The sequence below is a fragment of the Eriocheir sinensis genome, chromosome 13, assembly GCF_024679095.1.
Source record: "Eriocheir sinensis breed Jianghai 21 chromosome 13, ASM2467909v1, whole genome shotgun sequence".
Lineage (NCBI taxonomy): Eukaryota > Metazoa > Arthropoda > Malacostraca > Decapoda > Varunidae > Eriocheir > Eriocheir sinensis.
Genome location: NC_066521.1, coordinates 8895163 through 8918742, shown reverse-complemented (window position 1 = coordinate 8918742; position 23580 = coordinate 8895163). Strand labels below are relative to the sequence as shown.

Sequence of the window (23580 nt, the reverse complement as noted above, 5' to 3'; positions counted from 1 at the left end):
GGTGATAAGGAGATGAAGGAGGAGGAAAAGGAGGTATAGGAATAGGAATGAAATAAGGAGGAGGAGGAGAAACGAAAACCTGGAAGGAAACACGAAAGATCAGGCAACAGAAAGGCATTTGGCTCTCGACCAGACATACTGCTTTAATGATTGATGGGCACGTCAGTGATCTGCGTAGGACATCAAATCACTTGCTGTGCGTAGTGAAGTGTATGCAGAATTGATGACAGAGTGATGATGATGGTGGGTGGTGGTGAGTGATGGTGGTGGTGGGTGGTGGTAGTGGTGGTGGTGGTGGTTGGTGGTAATAGTGGTAGTGGTGGTTATGGTGGTGCTGGTGGTGGTAATAGTGTTGGTAAGAGTGATAGTGGTGGTGGTGGTGGTGGTGGTAATAGTGGTAGTGGTGGTTATGGTGGTGGTGGTAATAGTGGTAGTGGTGGTGGTGGTAATAGTGGTGGTAATAGTGGTAGTGGTGGTTATGGTGGTGGTGGTGGTTGTGGTGGTGGTGGTGCTGGTGGTGGTAATAGTGGTGGTAATAGTGGTAGTGGTGGTTATGGTGGTCGTAGTGGTGGTGGTGGTGGTAATAGTGGTAGTGGTGGTTATGGTGGTGGTGGTAATAGTGGTGGTAATAGTGGTAGTGGTGGTTATGGTGGTGCTGGTGGTGGTAATAGTGGTGGTAATAGTGGTAGTGGTGGTGGTGGTAATAGTGGTGGTAATAGTGGTAGTGGTGGTTATGGTGGTGGTGGTGGTGGTGGTGGTAATAGTGGTAGTGGTGGTTATGGTGGTGGTGGTAATAGTGGTGGTAACAGTGGTAGTGGTGGTTATGGTGGTCGTAGTGGTGGTGGTGGTGGTAATAGTGGTAGTGGTGGTTATGGTGGTGCTGGTGGTGGTGGTGGTGATAGTAGGGAGTGGCGGAGGTGGTGGTGGTAAAATAAAACATGTGTTGGACGTGTCAGCTGACGGGGCCACTCCTGGCGCAGTCAAGTAGCGGCCATTGCGACGTTAAAGATGATCGTTTCAGAAGGACGGTTTGGAGGCGACGGACGCGAAAATAAAGACTTCGTATCACAACATTTGGTCTTTCGATTTTTTATTTAGTGTTATTTTATTGTTGTTTTTGTTGTTGGCAACAGTAAAAGCGTTCAAGTGCCGTGCTTCAGAATGGACATTAAGATTTTATTATGTACGCAGAGGAAGATGACAAAAATGATTCATGGGTTGAGGAACTTACCATGTAAGGAGAGGCTCAAACTTTCAAATCTGCACACTGTAGATGAACGAGTTGTACGAGGAGACATGATTGAAGTTAATAAATGAATGAAGGGCCGTAATATGCTAGATAGCAATGAGCTTTTAGTAGTGCAAGGGAGCGGGGTAGGACACGTAGTAATGAGATTAAGTGGGATAATTTCATATTCACCAGGTGAGGGCCGGTGGCTCAGTGGGCTTGGTGCTCGGCTCGAGAGGTTGGGAGTTCAATTCTGCCTTACGGCTCCTCGGTGAAAGAGGAAGAGCTATTTTTTTTTTACCATGTCAGAACTATATGGTCCTGGCCAGAGCCATAGGACAAGAGAGTTTGGCGAACTTGATCACAGCCGCGCGGATTTCAAATTGATGCTGATACAATATATATATTTATTTGTTGTGCTCCAGGTATCGTCAGGATCTCAGAGAAGTACCTAGAGCACAAAAAACAACAACACTATTGTATCAGCATCAATTTAAATTTCGCACAGCTCTCTTGGTAACAACATGGCGCCTGTTCTAAAGTTCCGGTCTTGGCTACCTGCTGGGGGAAGGGGTACCTCGATCACCTTCAGATTCAGCAAAGACACGGCAGGAATGAGTTTACTAACAGAGCGGTGGATGAGTGGAACAGGCTTGGCAGTCATGAGATGTGCCAATACGATGGAAACCTTCAGGGAGAGCCTAGATGGATTCATGGATAGGGAGGATAGGTGGTGACAGGTGGGGATAGAGGTTCACATGAGCTGCCTTTTGTAGACCAGCCAGCCTTCTGCATACTCCTTGGGCCACCACTTCGGCGCCCTAGCACGCGTATTCAATTTGGTTTTCGTAGGAGTTGCGGGGCTTTCCAGAGGTAGTTTTATGAGCCTGGTGTTAGTTTGACCCTTCCTCTGCGCCGTGGATGTAAAAGAAAACACTCATTAGACCTCGATTAATCTCCTTCTTAGGCTTTGGAAACAATCGATGTGGGAGGCGGCTGCGTCCGAGAACACCGACACTTATGATTTTGTTGTTATTGCTGTTCGTGTTCTTGTGTTCTTATTCCTGTTTTGTTCTTGTTCCTGTTCTTATTCTTGTTTTGCTTTAGTTCCTGTTCCTGATATCGTTTCTCTTTCCATTCCTATCATCACTATTCCTTACCTATACATATTATCTATCTTTATTTATTGGTACATATTTTTCCGATTGATTTATGTGAAGGGGAATACCCGCAGCTATCTGTCTATTTTATTTGTCTATTTTTCATGTGGAATGTAATGTGGAAATATTTATCGACACGTGACCAGAATATTAGAGGCCTTTGCTGCGTCTCTTCTGCTCCCCTCCTGCTCTTCCTTCCTTCATATTTTCCTTCCTTCCTTCATATTTTCCTTCCTTCCTTCATATTTTCTTTCCTTCCTTCATATTTCCCTTCCTTCCTTCATATTTTCCTTCCTCCCTTCATATTTTTTCTTCCTTCATATTTTCCTTCCTTCCTTCATATCCTTCCTTCATATTTTCCTTCCTTCCTTCATATTTTCCTTCCTTCATATTTTCCTTCCTTCATATTTTCCTTCCTTCCTTCATATTTTCCTTCCTTCCTTCATATTTTCCTTCCTTCCTTCATATTTTCTTTCCTTCCTTCATATTTTCCTTCCTTCCTTCATATTTTCTTTCCTTCCTTCATATTTTCTTTCCTTCCTTCATATTTTCCTTCCTTCATATTTTCCTTCCTTCCTTCATATTTTCCTTCCTTCCTTCATATTTTCCTTCCTTCATATTTTCCTTCCTTCATATTTTCCTTCCTTCCTTCATATTTTCCTTCCTTCCTTCATATTTTCTTTCCCTCATATTTTCCTTCCTTCCTTCATATTTTCTTTCCATCCTTCATATTTTCCTTCCTTCCTTCATATTTTCCTTCCTTCATATTTTCTTTCCTTCCTTCATATTTTCCTTCCTTCCTTCATATTTTCTTTCCTTCCTTCATATTTTCTTTCCTTCCTTCATATTTTCCTTCCTTCCTTCATATTTTCTTTCCATCCTTCATATTTTCTTTCCTTCCTTCATATTTTCCTTCCTTCATATTTTCCTTCCTTCATATTTTCCTTCCTTCATATTTTCCTTCCTTCCTTCATATTTTCTTTCCTTCCTTCATATTTTCCTTCCTTCCTTCATATTTTCCTTCCTTCATATTTTCCTTCCTTCCTTCATATTTTCTTTCCTTCCTTCATATTTTCTTTCCTTCCTTCATATTTTCTTTCCTTCCTTCATATTTTCCTTCCTTCCTTCATATTTTCTTTCCTTCCTTCATATTTTCCTTCCTTCCTTCATATTTTCTTTCCTTCCTTCATATTTTCCTTCCTTCCTTCATATTTTCCTTCCTTCATATTTTCCTTCCTTCATATTTTCCTTCCTTCCTTCATATTTTCCTTCCTTCATATTTTCCTTCCTTCCTTCATATTTTCTTTCCTTCCTTCATATTTTCCTTCCTTCCTTCATATTTTCTTTCCTTCATATTTTCCTTCCTTCCTTCATATTTTCCTTCCTTCCTTCATATTTTCTTTCCTTCCTTCATATTTTCCTTTCTTCATATTTTCCTTTCTTCCTTCATATTTTCCTTCCTTCGTTCCTATTTTCCTTCCTTCCTTCACATTTTCCTTCCTTCATATTTTCCTTATTTCCTTCATATTTTCCTTCACTCGTTCACATTTTCCATCCTTCCATCATATTTTCCTTCCTTCCTTCGTTTCTCCGTTCATTTCCATTATTTTTCACACTTCTTTTCCCTTATTTATTTTTTCCTTCTTTCGTTCATATGTTCCTTTCTTTTCTCCCTTCATCCCTTTCTTCTTTATTTTTTCATCACATTTGTCTCCTTTCTTTTTCTTCCTTTCCTTCCTTCCTTCCTTCCTTTCCTGATCACACCTTTCTTTCCTTTTACTTTCTTCCTTTCAATTTCCTCTTCTTCCTTTCTTTCTCCTTCCCATTCATTGTTCTCCTCTTCCTCCCTTCTCTTCTTCCTCCGTCTTTTTCTCTACATTCCTTTCTCATTTCCTCTTGCTCCTCATAATTCCGATCTGATATTTATTTTTTACAATCTCTTTTCCCTTCCTTTTCCTTTTTTCCTTTTCTCTGTATTTCCTTTTTTTCTGTTTGCTACACTATTATTATCATCATCATTACTACTACTACTACTACTACTACCGCCTTTACTACTACTACTACTCCTACTACTACTACTACTACTACTACTACTACTATTAAGCACAGGTCAATAGGTAGAGCCGAAAGAGTACAAACACAATACCAAAGACACGAAGACTTGAGGAAGCAGGAAATAAATCAAAAGACAAACAATAACACAAAACAAACAAATCTTGCCCCTTATGGTCCCTTTTCTTCCTATTATTCCCTCTTTCATCACTTCCCCGCTCCCTCCCTCTCCCCCTCCCTCTCCCCCTCCCTCCTCCCAAGCTTGTTATAATCTCTCCTTCGGGCTGACTGATTACACTGGATGGCGTCTGTGTTTGTCTGACAGGCTGAACGGATACGCACACGCCAGGGGGGAGAGGGAGGGAAGGGAGGGGGAGGAAGGATGGGAGAGAGGGGAGGAATGAGGGAAGGGCAAGAGGGAATAAGGGAGAGAGGAACGCGGGAGTGAAGGGAGATTGTGAAAAACGGAAGTATAGGAAGGGTGGAAGTAGAGGAGGAAAGGAAGAGAAAGGGAGAGGAAGAGGAGGTTACAGGAAAAGAGAGAAGATGGGAAACAGAGGAAAGGAGGACGGAAAAAGGAATAAAGGGAGATAGTGAAAAATGATGGATAGGAAGGGTGGGAGAGAAGGAGGAAATGTAGATAATGGGTAGAGAGGAAGAGGTTGTCACAGGGAATGAGGGAGAAGGAATGGAGGTAATGAAAGATGGGAGAGAAGGAGGAAAGGTAGAGAAAGGGTGAAGAGGAAGGAAGGGAAGGGTATGGGGAGGGAGGAAAGGAAGTAGGGAATAAAGTAGTCAGGGAGGAAGAAGGAATGTAGGGAGAGGTATGTATGGAGAGACGAATGGAGGTAATGACGGAAGGGAGAGAGAGAGAGAGGGAGGGAAGGTAGGTATGGAGGAAGAAGGAATAAGAGAACATGACATTAATAGGAGACAGAACGGAAGGAAGGAGGAAAATTTAATGAGGGAGGGTGGGAAGGTAAGGAGAGAGGGGGGGGAGGGAGGGAAGGTAAGGGGATAGAGGGGAGGGAGGGAGGGGAGGTAAAGAGGGAGGAAGATAAAGAGTAAAATCACACACTTGACGAGAGAAATATGATGATGATGGTGATGTTTTTGTGGTGTTGCCGGTGGTGATGGTGTTGTTGGTGGTGATGGTGTTGCCGGTGGTGATGGTGTTGTTGGTGGTGATGGTGATTACAGTGGTGGCAGTGTTGGGGGTGGTGATGACAAGAGTTTCGGTAGAATTGGTGGTGAAGGAGCTAGTAATGATGATGATGGTGATGGTGGTGGTGGTGGTGGTGAAATAGATGTGTTAGAGGTGTCAGCTGATGGTGGTGGTGGTGGTGGTGGTGGTGACGGGTCCACAAACATACGTATCGAACACCTCTTCATCAACCCACTACCACCACCACCACCACCACTACCACCACCACCCCTTCCCCTCTACACAGCCTGGAAATGACAAATGGGCGGGGTGTCATCCGTAGAAACCTCCTCCTCCTCCTCCTGCTCCTCTTCCTCCTCCTCCTTCTCTCCCTCTTTTCTTCTTTCTGTTCTTATTTCCTTTTCTCTTCTTTTTTTCCTTTCACTCTTTATTCTGGTTTTCTTTCTCTTCATCATCTTCCTCCTTTCTCTCCTACTTCTGCATTTTCTCTTGCGCCTTTTTATCTTTTTTTCTTCTCTTTTTCTTCTTCCTCTTCGTTTTATGTTGCTTCCTCTTCGTTTTCTTTTTGTTGGTTTGTTTTCTCTTTCCGAATTTTCTTTTCATCTTGATTTCTTTTTCGTTTTCTTTTCGCTTTCTTCGTTTTCAATTTTTCGTCATCGTTTTCTTTTTCTTCGTTTTTCTTGTTTTCTTCGTTTTCTTTTTATTTTCTTCGATTTTTTTCTTTTTTTCTTTTTAATTTAATTTTTGTTTTCTTTTTCGTTTTTTTTGTTTTCTTTTTCGTTTTTTGTTTTCTTCTTCGTTTTCTTTGTCTATTTCGTTCTCTTTTTGTTTTTTCGTTTCTTGTTTTCTTATTGTTTCGTGTTTTCTTTGTTTTTTTTGTTTTGTTTTATATCTTCCTCCTCCTCCTCCTTCTCTCTATCGGCGGACAGATTTATTTTCCCAGGAGGACAAATTATTCTCAGAGCCGCGTCGCTTCTTGGTTTTGTGTGTAATAAAAATCACGCCGAGCAATTTATGTCTTCGTTTTCCTCTTGTTTTTTTCCTCTTTTTTCCCTCGGGGTCTTTTTCCTTTCGATTTGGTGTGCTCTCTTACTGACAGGCAGGGAACGGGTCTTGAAATGGAGCTCCGTGTGTGTGTGTGTGTGTGTGTGTGTGTGTGTGTGTGTGTGTGTGATCTCGTGTCTTCCTTGTTATTCCTCCTTAATTTCTTTCCTTTTTTTCTTCATTCATTCATTCTTTTCCTTTTTGTTTTCTTCCTTTTTCTTCTTTCATTTCCTTTCTTCTTTAATTTCTTTCTTCTCTTACATTCTTCATTTTTTCCTTCCTTCCTTCTCTTCCTGATTTTTCTTCTTTTACTGCGATATTTTTCTTCCTTTCTTTCTTTACTTCCTTCTTTCCTTCCATATTTCATTTTTCCCTCACTTCTGTTTATTCCTTTCTCCAGAGCAGTTCCTTTTTTTCTGTTTTTTTATTTACTTTGATTTTCTTTCCTGGTATCTTCCCCCTCTCTCAATCTTCTGACTTCACTTGTTTCATGTTGCACTCAGGTATCTTTTTCCCTTCACTCGCTCTCGGTGGTTAGTATTCTTTCCCTCTTCCCGATTTTATTTCCCTTCGTTCAAGAACTCTCCCAGTAAGTAATATTCCTCCTCACTTTCCTACGTTTTCGCTGGCTCCGTTTTCTTTCTTTTATTGTTTTTCTTCTGTTTTCAATTCCACTTACGATTCTTCTTTTATCTTTCCAATATGTCTAGTCTCTCTCTCTCTCTCTCTCTCTCTCTCTCTCTCTCTCTCTCTCTCTCTCTCTCTCTCTCTCTCTCTCTCTCTCTCTCTCTCTCTCTCTCTCTCTTTCATTTTATCGTTGTTGTGTTTGTCGTGATGGTGATCTTGCTTACTGAGAAGGAGGAGGAGGAGGAGGTGATGGAGGAGCAGAAGGTGGAGGAGAATTAGTAAAGGGGAGGGAGGAAAAACGAGGAAGCATGGAGGAGTAGTCAGCGAAACAAGTCTGCCTGTATTATTGATATGCTTCATCCTTGAGGCACTTGCTGTACGGACACATAAGAACGTTAAACTCACTCCTGTCGCCATGAACTAACGGCCGATGAGATTTTTATACGAGTAGATCGTTTTTGCACTAATACTTCTGCAGGTATCAGGACACCTCTCCTCCCGAAATTGACCTCTCTTTCGGCCACCTCTTTTGATTTTTTTTTGTAGGAGCAGCGAGAAGCGGGCTTTTTTATTATTTCCTTTTTTTGTGCCCTTGAGCTGTCTCCTTTGTTGTAAAAAAAAAAGGAAGTTTCTTCAATCTGTGGATGACTCGGAAAAAAAAATTGCCAATGTCTATATATACTGTATCGACTCGTTTCAATCACTTTGCCGTCATTTGTAGCTCTCGGGTTAGTATGGAGCAATTCATTTCAACATTTTCAATACTGGAACATTACATACAGGAATTGTAATGCTAACAATAGGGTGCTGTTGTGAGGGCCGCGGGGTGGCTGTATCGACTGTATCGTTTCAATCAGTTTGCCGTCATTTGTAGCTCTTGGGTTAGTATGGAGCAATTCATTTCAACATTTTCCATACTGGAACATTACATACAGGAATTGTAATGCTAACAATGGGGTGCTCTTGTGAGGGCCGCGGGGTGGCTCTCAGGAAACAATGTGCCGATGTGGGTCGCCGTCCTCGCCTTGCTGATACAGGTAGGAAGGTGGTAGGCTGGTGGTGATGGTGACTTAGTGGTGGTAGTGTTGTTGTTGGTGACTTAGTGGTGGTAGGCTGGTGGTGATGGTGACTTAATGGTGGTAGGCTGGTGGTGACGGTGACTTAGTGGTGGTAGGCTGGTGGTGATGGTGACTTAGTGGTGGTAGGCTGGTGGTGATGGTGACTTAGTGGTGGTAGTGTTGTTGTTGTTGGTGACAATAATAGTTCTTGTTAGTCGCTTGCAGCAATTCGGTGTTACAATAAAATGAAATTGAAATCTTGGAGGTCAAACACGTGCCTCAGTTATACAAGATATGCGAGGAGGCGACGCAATCAGAGGGCGAGTGATGGCTGCAAGCGGCTCGTCAGTCATCACTTTGAGCTAGTGAAAAATTAAGTTCAATGTTATTAAACTTGTTCAGACATCGGAGACTTGCATCATATCCTCTCTATTTCCCAATGTGAAGAGCTCGAGTCGTTTGAGTTGTTCTTCATACGACTGTGCCCCCAACGATGGTATAATTTTCGTGGGGCGTCGCTGGAGGAGGAGGAGGAGGAGGAGGAGGTGGAGGTGATTGGTGGAGGTGATAGAGGGTGAAGGGAAGGAGTTGGTGAATGAGTGATGGTTGCGTGGATATGAGATACAGATGGCGATGATTTACTGCTCTCTCTCTCTCTCTCTCTCTCTCTCTCTCTCTCTCTCTCTCTCTCTCCCTTCTCTTCCTCTGATCTATCCATATTTTATTATTTCTCTTCCGTCTTCCTCTCTCTCTCTCTCTCTCTCTCTCTCTCTCTCTCTCTCTCTCTCTCTCTCTCTCTGATCTATCCATATTTTATTATTTCTCTTCCGTCTTCCCTTCCCTCCATCTCTCCCTTTCTCTCTCCCTCCATTTTCTCCTTCTTCTCTATCCACCTTCCTGACTCCCTTCCAACCTTTCACCTTCACCTCATCAATTTTTTCTGCATTCTCTTCCTCTATCCTTTCTTCCTCCTACTGTACCTCCCTTCCTTCCTACCATACCTCCCTCCCTCATATCTACCTTCCTTTCTTTCTTACTCCCTTTATCCATCCATCTCTCCTCCCTTATCTACCTTTCTCTCTTCCTCCCTTCCTTGATCATTGCAGCCGTCCACTCTTCTCTTTCTCTTCGCTTTCCTCCCTTCCTTCCTCTTTCCATCCATACTTCCATCCCTTTTCTACAATGTTCTCTCCATCCATTTCTCCTTCCACTCATTCACCCTCCTTCTGTCTTCCATTCCCCTATTTATCTTTCTCCTCGCTTTCCCCTCATCCTCCCCCCTCCTTAACCTGTCTACCTCCCTTTCTTTCTTCCTCCTTTTCTCCATCCATCCTTCCTCCCTTATCTATCTTTCTCCTTCCCTCCCTTGTACCTTCCATCCATTTACTCTTCTGTCTTCCATCTCCCTTATTTATCTTCCTCCCTCCCCCTTACCTGTCTCCCTCCCTCCTTAATGATGGGCCTCCTTATACCTGTGACCTTGTTAAAGATGGGGTCAGAACACGCGACACGAGAGAGAGAGAGAGAGAGAGAGAGAGAGAGAGAGAGAGAGAGAGAGAGAGAGATATAATAGAGGTGTACTTTATATGTGTGTGTGTGTGTGTGTGTGCGTGTGTGCTAACCCTCTTATCTCTGTTCCAGGGCCGTGGTGGTGGCCGCGGCGTGCCTGGCGTGTGCGTGGCGTGCGGCCGCTACGGACATGGCGCGGCGGTCGGGTGGCGCGCCTATGGGGACGATCACCTCGTCTACCCTGGAGTGGGTGTTGGCGAGGGGCGGGAAGGTGCCTCGCTACGCCATCCCCATCGACCAGAATGGCGGGGAGGAGGGGCAGGGGCCGTTCTGGTGCAGGGGGCGATACAGGGGCTTCAGACTAGCCGGCGAAGCATACCCTGAGGGCCCCTGCATCGTTCCCTTCCTGGCGAAGCTCCGGAAGATCAGCAAATTCGATTTCCTGGTCTCTGTGAATGGCTCAGCGCGGGTGGAGTTTACGCCCTGGGACAAGCTGATGGTGAAGCCTGACGATGCAGTCCTCACGCCCGACAAGATGCTGGCTGTGGCGCCGACTGAAGATGTTCCTGACCTGCAGAGGATGCCAGGCCACCTCGGGACCAAGAGAACAGATCGGGAGGCTTTCCTGATCGACGGGGATGCAGTGCGGCGAGCGAGCAAGGCGCTGGTCATGATTGAGGTGGAGCCGATCGAATACTCCCTCCATGGCATTGTTCTTGAAGGCAACAGAAACAGGACAAAGAAAAGCAGCGTCTCTCTCGCTAACTTCACCCTGGAGAACCCGTCCGAGGATGAGGCTGAAGTGACCCAAGTAAAGACATACGAGGTGGAGGAGGAGCACTACTGGGGGCAGGTCAAGGGCACCATCACGGGCCTCGCCACCTCCGTCACCGCCCCGCAGGACCCGCCCCTGGCCATGCCCTTCCCTATGGACAGGTCCTTCAACTATATCTGGGGGATCAGCAACGCACGCGGTCATGTCAACACCGTAAACTTGTCCCACCGGCTCCCCGGAGGTGTGGGCGTTGAGGTGGAGGTGGAGGGGACCATGAGGCACTACGAGGCGCCCTATAGTGCCCTCCTGACGTCCACGTACCACGACGGTGAGGCGCGGGAGCGGCGCGTGGAGGCCCTGCACACCCACAAGGCGCTGGCGGCCGTGGTCGTCAATTACAAGAGATTTTACAACCTCACTACCGGGGATGACATCGATCTGCCAGCCACTTCGGAGAGGGTCTTTGAACTCACCACCACGACCACGACCACCACGACAACCACGACCACCACAACAACCACCACCACCACGACCACCACCACGGAGCCACCCACCACAGCGCGGGTGCTGGAGACCGAACAAGACGCGGAGTTCGCCACGGAGCTGCCCACGGAGGTCAGCAATGACGTGACGCATTTGGAGTCGAAGTCCCACTCGAAGGACGCAGACTCGGAGGCGTTCCAGCGGACGAAGGATGACAAGAGCGGCAGCCAGGCGGTCAAGGCACCTACTGACCGCGTCCTGTCTGCCCTCGCCTCCATCTACACCACCCTCATCTTCCGCTATTATGCCACGCTAAACTGAGCGGCTGGTTTCTTTTTGGCATTCCTTTCATCATCCCTGAGCGGTTGGTTCTTTTCTCCCCCTTTCCTTCAATCTCATCCCCTATCAACGAACTGAATGTTTGGTTCCTCTTCTCACCTTTCCTTTCCTCTCTATCAATCCCTCCTACCTCCTTCCCTCCCCCCTACCTTGCCCTCCTACCCTGGTGTCCTGACAAGAGAGGGAGATCAAGGGGGATTCCTGACAAGCCCTGGCCCCACTGAAGGAGAGCGACGGCACATTGCTGAGGGAAGCAAGGCAGTCACGCAGTTAGTCAGTTAATCCGTCAAGGTATTCCGTCAGCATCTGAGTGGCGCATCACAACATTACTCAGCGTCCCGCCATTCCTGAGTTGTGTCGCAAATCGGCGAGTCAGCAAGTCAACAACAGAGGAAACAGATTATACGTGCAAGACAACACTGAACGAACAGTTAGCGGAAAGCAGCAAAAACAACAGGAAACATGAAGAATGAACGTTACGAAAGAAAAGGAAGAATAATAAATACATGAACACGAATAGCGTAAATGACAGAGGGGAAAACAAAGTGAAAACGGATGAGATAAAATGAGATAAAGAAGAAAACAAAACGTGATTGTGAAATATTTGAACGTAAAAAAAACCCAGATGGAAACAAATGACATCGATGAAAAAAAAAACTAATAAAAATCAAACAAGCGGCGTAAGAAGAAAATATAAGTGAAAATAATATGAATAGGAAGAAGAAAAGAAGAAAAAAGGGAAAAAGAAAACATCATGATAAAAAAGGAGTCAATTGAATAATGAACAAATGAACGCCACACACTCACTCACACACACACTCACACACTCACTCACACACACACTCACTCACTCACACACACACACACACACACACTCACTCACTCACACACACACACACACACACTCACACACTCACTCACACACACACTCACACACACACTCACATTCTCGTTCAGTCCTCTCCAAATGAAGCTTCGAATAAAGAGTTCATTGGCTGGGACCCGTGTTCATACCTGCTTCAGCGTCCAATTAGAGACGACAGGTAGACAAAGGGCCATCAGGAGGAACATGGGCGCCGGGCAACCTGGAAAAAAAAGAGGAAGGACCATATTTTACCCTTTCTTTTTATCTTTTTTTACTTCATTTGTTTTTTACGTTTCTGGCCATCAGCAGTCTCTCTCTCTCTCTCTCTCTCTCTCTCTCTCTCTCTCTCTCTCTCTCTCTCTCTCTCTCTCTCTCTCTCACAGACAAACACAAGGGTTCTTCATTGTGTTGTTGCGGATGTCAGCGGGACGATTGTGTGTGTGTGTGTGTGTGTGTGTGTGTGTGTGTGTGTGTGTGTGTGTGTGTGAAACAGAGAGAGAGAGAGAGAGAGAGAGAGAGAGAGAGAGAGAGAGAGAGAGAGAGAGAGAGAGAGAGAGAGAGAGAGAGAGAGAGAGAGAGAGAGAGAGAGAGAGAGAGAGAGAGAGAGAGAGAGAGAGAGAGAGAGAGAGAGAGAGAGTCACCATACACACCGTCCTCCATGCCAACACCCGCTACAGGCCTTGCAAACGGATCCTTTGTCATCGCTTGTTTGAATACGAAATTGCGATGCTGTCCGTAAATAATAAAAAGAGCGCGAAGTAAATGCTTGAAAGAAGTAGACAAGAGGAAGGATAATACCGATGTTATAGTCAATACCCAACCGATGTATTTTCTAGTTAATTAGATTTGAAAATATTATCAGTAAGTGGACTAAGAATGAGCCAAAGGAAACACACAAATAAACAAATAAACAAACAGGTACATACAATTTCTCCATCCGAAATTGACCTCTCTTTTGGCTACTCTTTATTTTTTACTTTTGTGGGAGCGGCGAGTAGCGGGCTTTTTTTTGTACTCTTTTTTGTTGCCCTTGAGCCGCATCCTTTGATGTAAAAAAAAATAATTCGGAATCATTCTATTTTTTTTAAGAGAATGAGACGTATGAAAAGGCTTACAGAAACGACTAATATCATTACATCTTCATGCATATCTTGTTCCTATGCATACTTATACACTATATTGTACAGGTATATTTTCTACATTGTAAGTACATACATTGAGCATATAGCTTCGGGGGTATCGGGCTTCCGGTGGTATAGGCTGCCCATGTATATATTAATGGCATAGATAGTAACAGTTCTCATGTATAGAAAGATTATTATATCATCACCCGACGGCCTGTGTAAAGTCGTATGTATAAGAGTTATGTAAGTATTATATGTATACAAATGTTTACGTAATGTTTTCAGAGGATAACTATTTTTCGGACAAACTTTACCTTTCCTGGGCAGTAAATAAGAAAAAAATAGGCATTCACTTAACTGTTAACCTAAGTCCTTCCCCTCAAATGGTACCCTAGCCCCTTTAAATGTTTAAGTCCTCTTTAAACGGTGACCTTTCCCTTTCACGTGTTAATTTGGACCATTTAAATGGTACCCCAGCCGTCCCTTCAATGGGTAACCTGGCCTCTTAGTTTACCTAGTCCTTTTAAATTGTAACCTAACCCCCAAAACATAGTCCCCTTTATGGTTACTTAGCCCCCCTCAAATGGTCACTTGGTCCCTTTTAATTGTAACGTAACCCCCTTTAAATAGTCCCCTTGCCCCCATTGATATAGTAACCTGACACCTCCCTCCGAAATGAAAAGTTACCCTCTTCTCTCAAAAGGTAAGCAAGACCCCCATAATTGCTGCCTTTATCCTCTTCAAGTCGTAAAGAAGCTGCCTTAAACTGTACCGCTACCCCTTAAATTCTAACTTAGCTCCAGTCAATAAGTAACCCTGAGCCCCCCTTCCCCTCCCCCCCCGCCGCCCTAATCTCACGCCCAGGTAGTGTATATAGCCTCACATTATTATTAAGTCTTTTGGTGTTGCTTATAGAAGACTATTCTCGCAGTGAACCAACGGGCGAACGACGGAGTTCAATGTGTTTCATGTGTGAAGTGACCTGCCAAAGAGTGAATGGTGGCGATGTTGTTGTCTTTGTTGTTGCTTATGTTATGCTTCTAATGTCTTGTTTATGTCTTGCTTAGGGTTGTGTCCTATTGTGGAGTTTGTGGTCTTTGTAGGTTGTGGCGTTATCAAACCTCCGCTGTGTATACCCTCGGGAGTGTCCTACGTTTGAACAGTCTACAAAATAAATATCTTCACAGTGAGCTACAAGGAAAGAGCTTAGCAGTATCGGAGAAGCCGGAGTATGTTATCTTATCGTATGTTCCCCTCGGTAATATTATAATAGCTTTTTTTTTCAACTTCCCTCAAGGCGCGTTTGAAAGTATAACACAAAGGGGACCGAGGAGGAGATAAAAGTTGGTAGCTTGGAGAATGGAATATTATAGAGAGAGGGCGTATAGAGTTTGGAAGAGGATCGAAGAGTAGGAAGAGGATCAAGAAGACGTTTCAAGCCTTTTTTTCGTGTCTGGTAAATGTGTTGGCTTGAGGTGGATACAATAATTCTCTTAGTGTTTCATTGCATCCATTCTACATACACATAATTGAAGAAAACACAAATACTGACTGTAGAAAAAAGATGAAAAACTCGAAAGGAAAATGTAAGAAATAGAAAGAAATTAAATACACAGTTGAAGGAAATCCAAAAGTTGAATGCAAAAGGAGGAATGAGGAAAAGAAGTAAAAGTCAAAAGTGCAAGAAAGTTTAGATATTAAAGTTACACAAACAGATGAGGGAGAACCAAGAGCTAACTGCGCAAGGATAAAAGATGGAAAGTGTCAAGTGGAAATAAGGAACACAGATAAAATAAGTACACACACATCTGAAGGGAAAAAATCTGGTTGAACAGGAAGAAAAATAAAGAAAAAGAAAATAAACCACAGGAAATAAAGAAATAAAATGATGAAAGATGAAAAAAAATCAAAGGCAAGAAAGATATAGAAATGGAGTCAAACTTTGTTCACATTTCAGTGGCAACAAAGACTGAGTGGATAAAAAAAGAAAGTGTGACAAAAAAATAATAAACAATGAAAGGAAAATATATTAGTGTTCAGTTTCTGTTTCTGCTTTGTGTTATTTCTTTAATTATTTTTTTGTACACCGAGAGAGGAATGAAAGTTACGAAAAGACAAAGTTGTGATTTGTCTTTTATGTACTACTACTACTATTACTACTACTACTACTACTATTACTACTACTACTACTACTACTACTACTACTACTACTACTACTACTACTACTACTACTACTACTACTACTATTACTACTACTACTACTATACTACTACTACTACTACTACTACTACTACTACTACTACTACTACTACTACTACTACTACTACTACTACTACTACTACTACTACTACTACTACTACTATTACTACTACTATTACTGCTACTACTACTATCACCACCACCACCACTACTACCACTACTATCACCACCACCACCACTACTACTACTACTACTACTACTACTACTACTACTACTACTACTACTACTACTACTACTACTACTACTACTACTACTACTACTACTACTACTACTACTACTACTACTACTACTCTACTACGACTATTACTTCCATTTAGTGCCTTACAGAGAGAAAGAAATTTGTAGAATACGAGTGAAATATGTTTATTTTTTTGTCTAATAAATATGAACTTATTTTAGCCCATATAAATACCTAGCTCCCATACAAACCTCTACTGTCGACTGCACAGATATGTAATTTTCCTCTTATAAGGAACACACGTCACCTTATGCTATATTTTAACCTATATATTGACATTCTATACAAATATTTACCTCTACTTTAAACTGCATAAGTACAGTTCCCTCACATAAAGAATCGGAAACTACACACACATCACCTTTATACTATCTTTCAGCCCATCTATAGAAATACCTTTAGGGCCAGTTAGACAGTCCAACACCGAGTCATTGTAAGCGCCCAAACCAAACTATATTCTCCTCAATGATCCGTTATTTCCACTCAAAACCAGGTACTAATAAAGAGGTTTCCAGATGTGTGGTTTCCTAAAATTAACTCCTTTCTGTATCAACGCCAAACAAGGAATTTTCGTCGCATTTTGTTTGGTTGGGAAGCTCACAAACTTCCTGTATTGGACTGTAAGACTGGCCCTTATTAGTGACAAATGAACAACTAATTCCGTTACACCAGGAATCAGAACCTATCCAAACACCTCTCCTTGAAACTCTACATTATCTATTCGAGTTCATCCATAGATCACGCCCTATTGAATTCCCTTCCCTGCATACTGTATAGATATTTTCTATATAATATTATCTCGCGAGTATTTCTAAGCGACACGAATGAGCGAAACTAAGCGACAAACACATTAAGTAATCGTTCAGTTAGCGAAGCGTTGTCAGAATGTCTCGTACGATGTAGTTAGTTTTAGAGCGAATCCGAGCGACCTAGTCAGTCTGTGATAGCTGAGAGAGAGAGAGAGAGAGAGAGAGAGAGAGAGAGAGAGAGAGAGAGAGAGAGAGAGAGAGAGAGAGATTGTGTGTGTGAGTGTGTGTGAGTGAGAGAGAGAGAGAGAGAGAGAGAGAGAGAGAGAGAGAGAGAGAGAGAGAGAGAGAGAGAGAGAGAATGTGTGTGTGTGTGTGTGTGTGTGTGTGTGTGTGTGTGTGTGCTTGAGAGAGAGAGAGAGAGAGAGAGAGAGAGAGAGAGAGAGAGAGAGAGAGAGAGAGAGAGAGAGAGAGAGAGAGAGAGAGAGAGAGAGAGAGAGAGAGACGAGAGACGTAACTAAGGGTTGGTTGGGAGGGAACAAAGGTCGGCAACCAAACCTTCCCTATGCAGACTAATTTGAACTCAAGCGACGGCAAGGAAAACATCGTAACTTTGAGCACTGGCCGGGGATGTAGAGCAATCGAACGGCTGAGGGATTATAATTTGCCTCTGAGCGGAAAGTTGAGTTGCGAAATTTGTTGTGACGAGACAGAAAAGAAGGGAGAATCTTGCTTGACTTTGCTTTCCTATGACGAGTAAAAAATATAAATAACAAAAGTAAAAAAAATAGATATAAGTTGTATTAGATTATTACAATGTTTAAAAAGGATGAAGACCTACTTGATATTTGTGATAAAGAGGAAAGAAGCAAGTCAAAGGAAGGGTTACGGATCTACTTAATCTCGCTTTCCTATGCCGAGTTAGAATTAAACGAGAAAATGCCAGATTGCTTTAGAATTATTAGTACGTTTAAACTAATGAAAAAAAGTTATGACGAGACGGGAGGGAGAAGGGTTACAGACTCATTGAATCTTGCTTTCCTATGAAGAGTAATAAATAAAATAAAACAAAAATTAAAGACAAGTTGTATCAGATATTTATGACGTTTAGAAGAATAAAGGAATTAAGAGATTTGGAGGAAGGAACGTCACAGATCTATGGATTTTTGCTTGCCTGTGACGAGTAAGAATTTAACAAGAAAAACAAATTATGTTAGATAATTAGCATGTTTAATACAATGAAGGAAATTGTGATGAAAAGGCGGGGAAGAAGGATGAAAAGTTACAGGCCCAATTGATTCTGCTATCCTCTGACTAGTATGAAATAAAACAAAAGGAAAGTTATAGACAAGTATTGGATATTTAGAATGTTTAGAGGGGATGAAGAAATTTGTAACGAAACGGGGCGAAAGGAAAAAGTGTTACAGACTTATTTGATTGTGTTTTCCTATGACGAGTTAGAGAAAAGATGGAAAGTAAGACAGGTTACACTAGATAATTAGAATATTTAAAAAGATTAAGTAATTTACGATAATGAGAAGCAAGTCATATGAATGGGTACGGACCTACTGAACTCTACTTTCACGTGAGGAGTGGGAATGAAAAGAACAAGGAAAGACATTTTGCGTTAGATATTTGAGTGAAGTAATTTGAAGTAATTTGAAGGAAGAAGTAATTTGTGATAATGAGGAGGGAGGGAAGGCAGGAGGAGGGTTAGGGACCTACTGAACTCTTCTTTCATGTGACAAGTAGGAGTTAAAATAAGAAGAAAAGAAGACATGTTGCGTTTGGTATATAGGATGCAGTAATTTGAAGGATGAAACAGTTTGTGATAATGAGGAGGGAAGGAAGGCAGGAGGAGGGTTAGGGACCTACTGAACTCTTCTTTCATGTGACGAGTAGGAGTTAAAAGAAGAAAAAAAGACATGTTGCTTTAGGTAGATAGGATGAAGCAATTTGAAGCATGAAGCAGTTTGTGATAATGAGGAGGGAAGGAAGGCAGGAGGGGGGTTACGGACCTACTGAACTTTGCTTTCCCTTGACGAATAAGAACTCAAAGAAAAAGAAAAAGGGAGACAAGCTGCATTAGGAATTCAGAATGTTTGAAAAATGAAGAAATTTGTAAAGAGACGGGAATGAAAGAAGTCGAAGGATGACAGATGTACCAAATCTATAAAAGAGAGTGATAAGCTACATTTGATAACTCGATTTAAAAAACAAGATGGAAAGTAGGAACAAAAGGAAGGTTAGGGATCAATTGAAATTTACGCTCATCTGATAAGTTTAAATTTTGCGAGACAGAAACCACAAAAAAATACAACTAAGTTTTTACCTTTGGGGAAGAGAGAGAGAGAGAGAGAGAGAGAGAGAGAGAGAGAGAGAGAGAGAGAGAGAGAGAGAGAGAGAGAGAGAGAGAGAGAGAGATATTTAAGCATCTTAGACTTATAAAGAAAGAGAGCAAATAAAAACACTGAAATATTGGATTTATAGTGCTCTCATGAGGAAAGTGAGGAAATAAACATTAACATGAGCTCATAAAAGGAAAAATAATAACAGCTTGAAATATCGGAGTGGTATTATTCTCATGAGCAAAGTAAGAAGAAAGAAATTTTAGCTCCATGAACTTAAATAAAAATAAAAGAACGATAACGGTTTGAAATTGGACCTTTGTTGTTCTCGTGCGTAAACTAAAACAAAAACAGGAAAAATAAATTGGAAGCGTGTGAAATAAAATCTTCGGTTATTTTTCTTCTATGGAGAGAGAGAGAGAGAGAGAGAGAGAGAGAGAGAGAGAGAGAGAGAGAGAGAGAGAGAGAGAGAGAGAGAGAGAGAGAGACTATTGCTTGTACATACATACCACTGTAACTCTCTTCCAGAATGTTCAGTGTATCAATAAAATAAATATACAACATACGTTATATTGATATTTTGTTTCCTTCCACCTCTGAGAGTTCACAAAGGGAAGAGAGAGAGAGAGAGAGAGAGAGAGAGAGAGAGAGAGAGAGAGAGAGAGAGAGAGAGAGAGAGAGAGAGAGAGAGAGAGAGAGAGAGAGAGAGAGAGATATGAGAAGACAATGTAATGAAAAAAAATGTAAACCTGGTATAAAGAAGTATATATAGCCTGCCAGAGAGAGAGAGAGAGAGAGAGAGAGAGAGAGAGAGAGAGAAAAAAAAAAGATGACCCAAATCTCTCTCGGTCATCATTGGAAACTTACCTCATTGAAGGAAACAAAGAAGAAGAAGAAGAAGAAGAAGAAGAAGAAGAAGAAGGAAGAAGAAGAAAAGAGGCTGCAGAAGTAAAAAAGGAGTAAGTATTTGAGCGTAGGTGAGTGGGTGAGGGAAAACGAGTGAGAGAAGAAAAAGGGGAGGAGTGAGTATTGCGGGAAGGGAATAACTTACGAGCCTACACCATACAACTGTACACCCCCACTGTCTTTCCTGCTCCCCCGCTTGTACCTTCATCACTGCCGCGTCTTCCTATTATATACTCTTGATTACAAAATAAAAATAAAAAATAAAAAAGTGAAGGGGGGAGAGGTAGAACGAGAAGTGGAACGAGAAGTAGAACGAGAACGAAAGAAGGAGGAGGAGGAGAGGGAGAAGGAGGGTAATAAGAGTGTTAACAATAGCAATGATGACAGGAACAAAGAAATTAAGAAAAAAAAGCAGGATACGCAGTGTCGAAGAGAGAGAGAGAGAGAGAGAGAGAGAGAGAGAGAGAGAGAGAGAGAGAGAGAGAGAGAGAGAGAGAGAGAGAGAGAGAGAGAGGGGGAAAAACAAAGAAAAGCAGACGCAGAAAGACAATTATAAGAGAAACAAGAAACAAACAAAAGAAAAACGGAAGTGTATACACAAAACGGCGAATCAGACGCCTAAAAATACTCACAGTAACGTTTCTATACAAAGTAAACAAAATAATGAAAGAGAGAGACAGGACGCAATTTTTACCACCACAAGAACAACAACAATAATAATAATAATAATAATAATAATAATAATAATAATAATAATAATAATAATAATAATAATAAGTAGGACATATCACTTAGAACGCATCATAAAACTACATCTTATTCAATAAAGTTAACTCAAGTAGATAAACAGTCATAAAAGTGTGTGTGTGGAGTGAGCAAAAAAAAGTAAATGATCCTACACTTAACTGGAACCAATTTGGAGCTTGTCGAAATAAGTGGAATAGAAGGAGAAGGAGGAGGAGGAGGAGGAAGCTCTGAAGTGGAGGAAAGATAGCGGTAATATAAATAGGTAGAGAAATGGGTACAAGTGGGTGGTGGAGGAGGAGGAGGAGGAGGAGGAGGTGGAGGAGATAATAATGGTGTTAAGAAGGAATAAATATGATAAGCTAACGGCGGAGTGAAGGTTAAAATAGCTTCCAAATGGAGGAGGAGGAGGAGGAGGAGGAGGAGGTGAAGTGGAGGAGGAGGTGGACAGGAAGCAGAGATTTGTAGAGGCAAGGGAGTGGGAGGACGAGGAGGAGGAAGATGAGGAGGAGGAGGAGGGGCAGATGACGCAGTAGGAGGAGGAGGAGGAGGAGGAAGAGGAGGAGGAGGAGGAGGGAGATAGCCAGGTGTTTCAAGTCACGTGCCAACTGTTCCACTTCTTTATTTCTCTCTCTCTCTCTCTCTCTCTCTCTCTCTCTCTCTCTCTCTCTCTCTCCCTGGGGATGGAGATAAAGGATAATCTAAAAGCCTCACAAGACACACATGGACACAAATATTGCCTTCTCTTCCTTCTTCCTTCTCCCTCTTCTTCCTTCCTTCCTTCCATTCTTCCTCCTCCTCCTCCTCTCCTCCACGCCTCGCCACACTCTCCCTCCCACCTCATCACAGGCACTTTACCTCCTCCTCCTCCTCCTCCTCCTCTTCTTCCTCTTCCTCCTCCTCCTCGCGAAGACCAAGCATTTACCAAAATTGCCCCAAATTACTTTAAGTCTGTCAGGAAACTTTAATTTAGAAAAGAAAAGGAAGAAAGAGAAAGAAAGAGAAGAAAGGAGTAAAGAAGGGAGGAGCAAGATTGAGGTTTTAAATAATAGGAGGAGGAGGAGGAGGAGGAGGAGGAGGAGGAGGAGGAGAGGGAAGAGGAAGAATAGGAGAATAAAGATACGAGGATGTTTAAGGAATAGATAAATGGGAGGAGGAGGGAAGAGGGAAAAGAAAGGATAGAAAAGCAAGAGGTACAGATATTCCCCCTATTCTTCTTCTTCCTCCTCTTTCTCCAACCATAGAGAGAGAAGGAAAGAAAAGAAGGAATAGGAAAGAATGATTATCCTCCTCCTCCTCGGCCTCCTCCTCTTCCTCCTCCTTTACGCCTCGGCCATAAATATGTGTTTTCTATAATCACATTTTCAATCTTTATTTACATCAAGGCCTTATGAGAGCGAAGGAGGAGGAGAAGGAGGAGGAAGAGGGGGGTGAGGAGGAGGAGGAGGAGGAGGAGGAGGAGGAAGAGGAGGAGGAGGAGGGGGAAACATGGAAACATGGAAAGACAAACAACAAAAAGCCTATTGGCTCATTACGGAATTGCCTGTTATGGAGCCTTGATCTGCCTGACAGTCACTCGGTGCCTGCAGAGCAGTTCAAAGCACCTCGGTGCGTGTTTTCAGTTTACTCCTGTTGTCACGAAGTAACGGTCGATGCGATTTTTGAAGTTGATAGTTTCTGAACTTACTTCTTCAGCAGGGAGATCGTTCCAATGGCATATACCTCGGTTAGAGAAGAAACTCCTACTCGTACCAATGTCTGCATTGCATCGCTTCGCTGGAATGGGCAGACTGTTGTATATAGTTCTTGAGCTGGTTTGTAGCCCAAATAGCTTGGAGTGGAAGACGTTACATAAGTTCTTTAGGTACTTGAAGACCTTAATCATATACCCTAGTAAGCGTCTCTTTTCCAGCGTTAAGTCGCCTGAGTCGTTCTTCCTACGGCAGGGCCCTCAAAGGTGGAATCATCTTCGTTGCGCGCCGCTGAATTCTTTCTAATAATTCAATGTTTTTTTCTGTAATTAGGGGACCAGAATTGTACCGTATTCTCGAGGTGAGGTCTTACCACTGAGTTACATAAGGATATCATTACATCCGGCGTCTTTGTCATGATTTCATTAATCAAGGAATAGCCCGTGGAAAAATACCGCGGGAGTCCCCGCCATTTTGATTGAGAAAGCGGGAACTAAGTCCCTCACCAAGGCGGGAAAACTAGAAGGCGGGAACAGGACCCTATTCAAATCACATTCGTTATTACTGCCAAAGCTGAGCTATGTGTGGGATGCATGACCCACTATTACCTAGTGCATGTGTTAGGTTATTAATAAATAATAAACCATAGCCGTAGGGCGTTTAGCGTAAGTGTTACACAGAAAACGAGATGTCAGTGTGGCGAGAGCTGGCATCTTAACCGCAGCTGAGGCTTGTGGGTCTTGGCTGCTCCCCGCAGCCATCTTCCTCTCAGACTCCACCGTGACAAGATGTCCCTCACCATTCTTCCGTGCCACGTGTCCATCGTGGTGGTTTACCTGCCTTTGTCCACAAGTCCAGGGTGACTGTATACTGCAGGCGAGGGAAGCCTTTGGAAGGTACGAGAGGCGGCGTGTTGCAGAGAGGTACGAGAGAGCACTGAAGGAGGACTCCAGGGCTCCTGACCACGAGGTAGATCAGGTGTGGCTTGTGCTTCGCCCACCTACAGTTAAGTACACTATTTGCATAGGATGTTTTAAGATAGATAGCTAGGTTGCTGTGTGCCTGAAATTAATTCATTATTCCTTATTTTCCAGCGAGTTTTCTTTGTTGCTTTAAATAAACTTAAGAGCAGGTTCATCTGGTCTTTGCTTGTCCTATGAGAAGTGTGACTGGTCATAAATAAAAATAAGTGACTAGAAGGGGCTGTGAGTCTGAGAAC

General features: G+C 42.8%; 1 protein-coding gene and 1 long non-coding RNA gene across 5 annotated transcripts in view; one reads left to right on the top strand and one right to left on the bottom strand.

Annotated features, from left to right (window-relative positions):
• The window catches only part of LOC126997941 (uncharacterized), a 59307-nt gene extending 43775 nt beyond the window's left edge, over window positions 1-15532 (top strand). For all 4 annotated transcript variants that reach the window (XM_050859194.1, XM_050859195.1, XM_050859196.1 and 1 more), the window contains exon 3: window positions 9976-15532. In XM_050859194.1, coding sequence (XP_050715151.1) covers window positions 9976-11422 — 1447 coding nt within the window. In that variant the 3' untranslated portion in view covers window positions 11423-15532. The remainder of the gene's footprint in view (window positions 1-9975) is intronic.
• A 1296-nt stretch (window positions 15533-16828) lies between these two features.
• On the bottom strand, window positions 16829-19730 carry LOC126997942 (uncharacterized). Its single transcript, XR_007752520.1, has 2 exons — window positions 18544-19730; window positions 16829-18393 (listed from the first exon to the last, which is right to left on the bottom strand). It is a non-coding gene; the product is annotated as an uncharacterized LOC126997942 (long non-coding RNA).
• Window positions 19731-23580: the final 3850 nt, after the last annotated feature.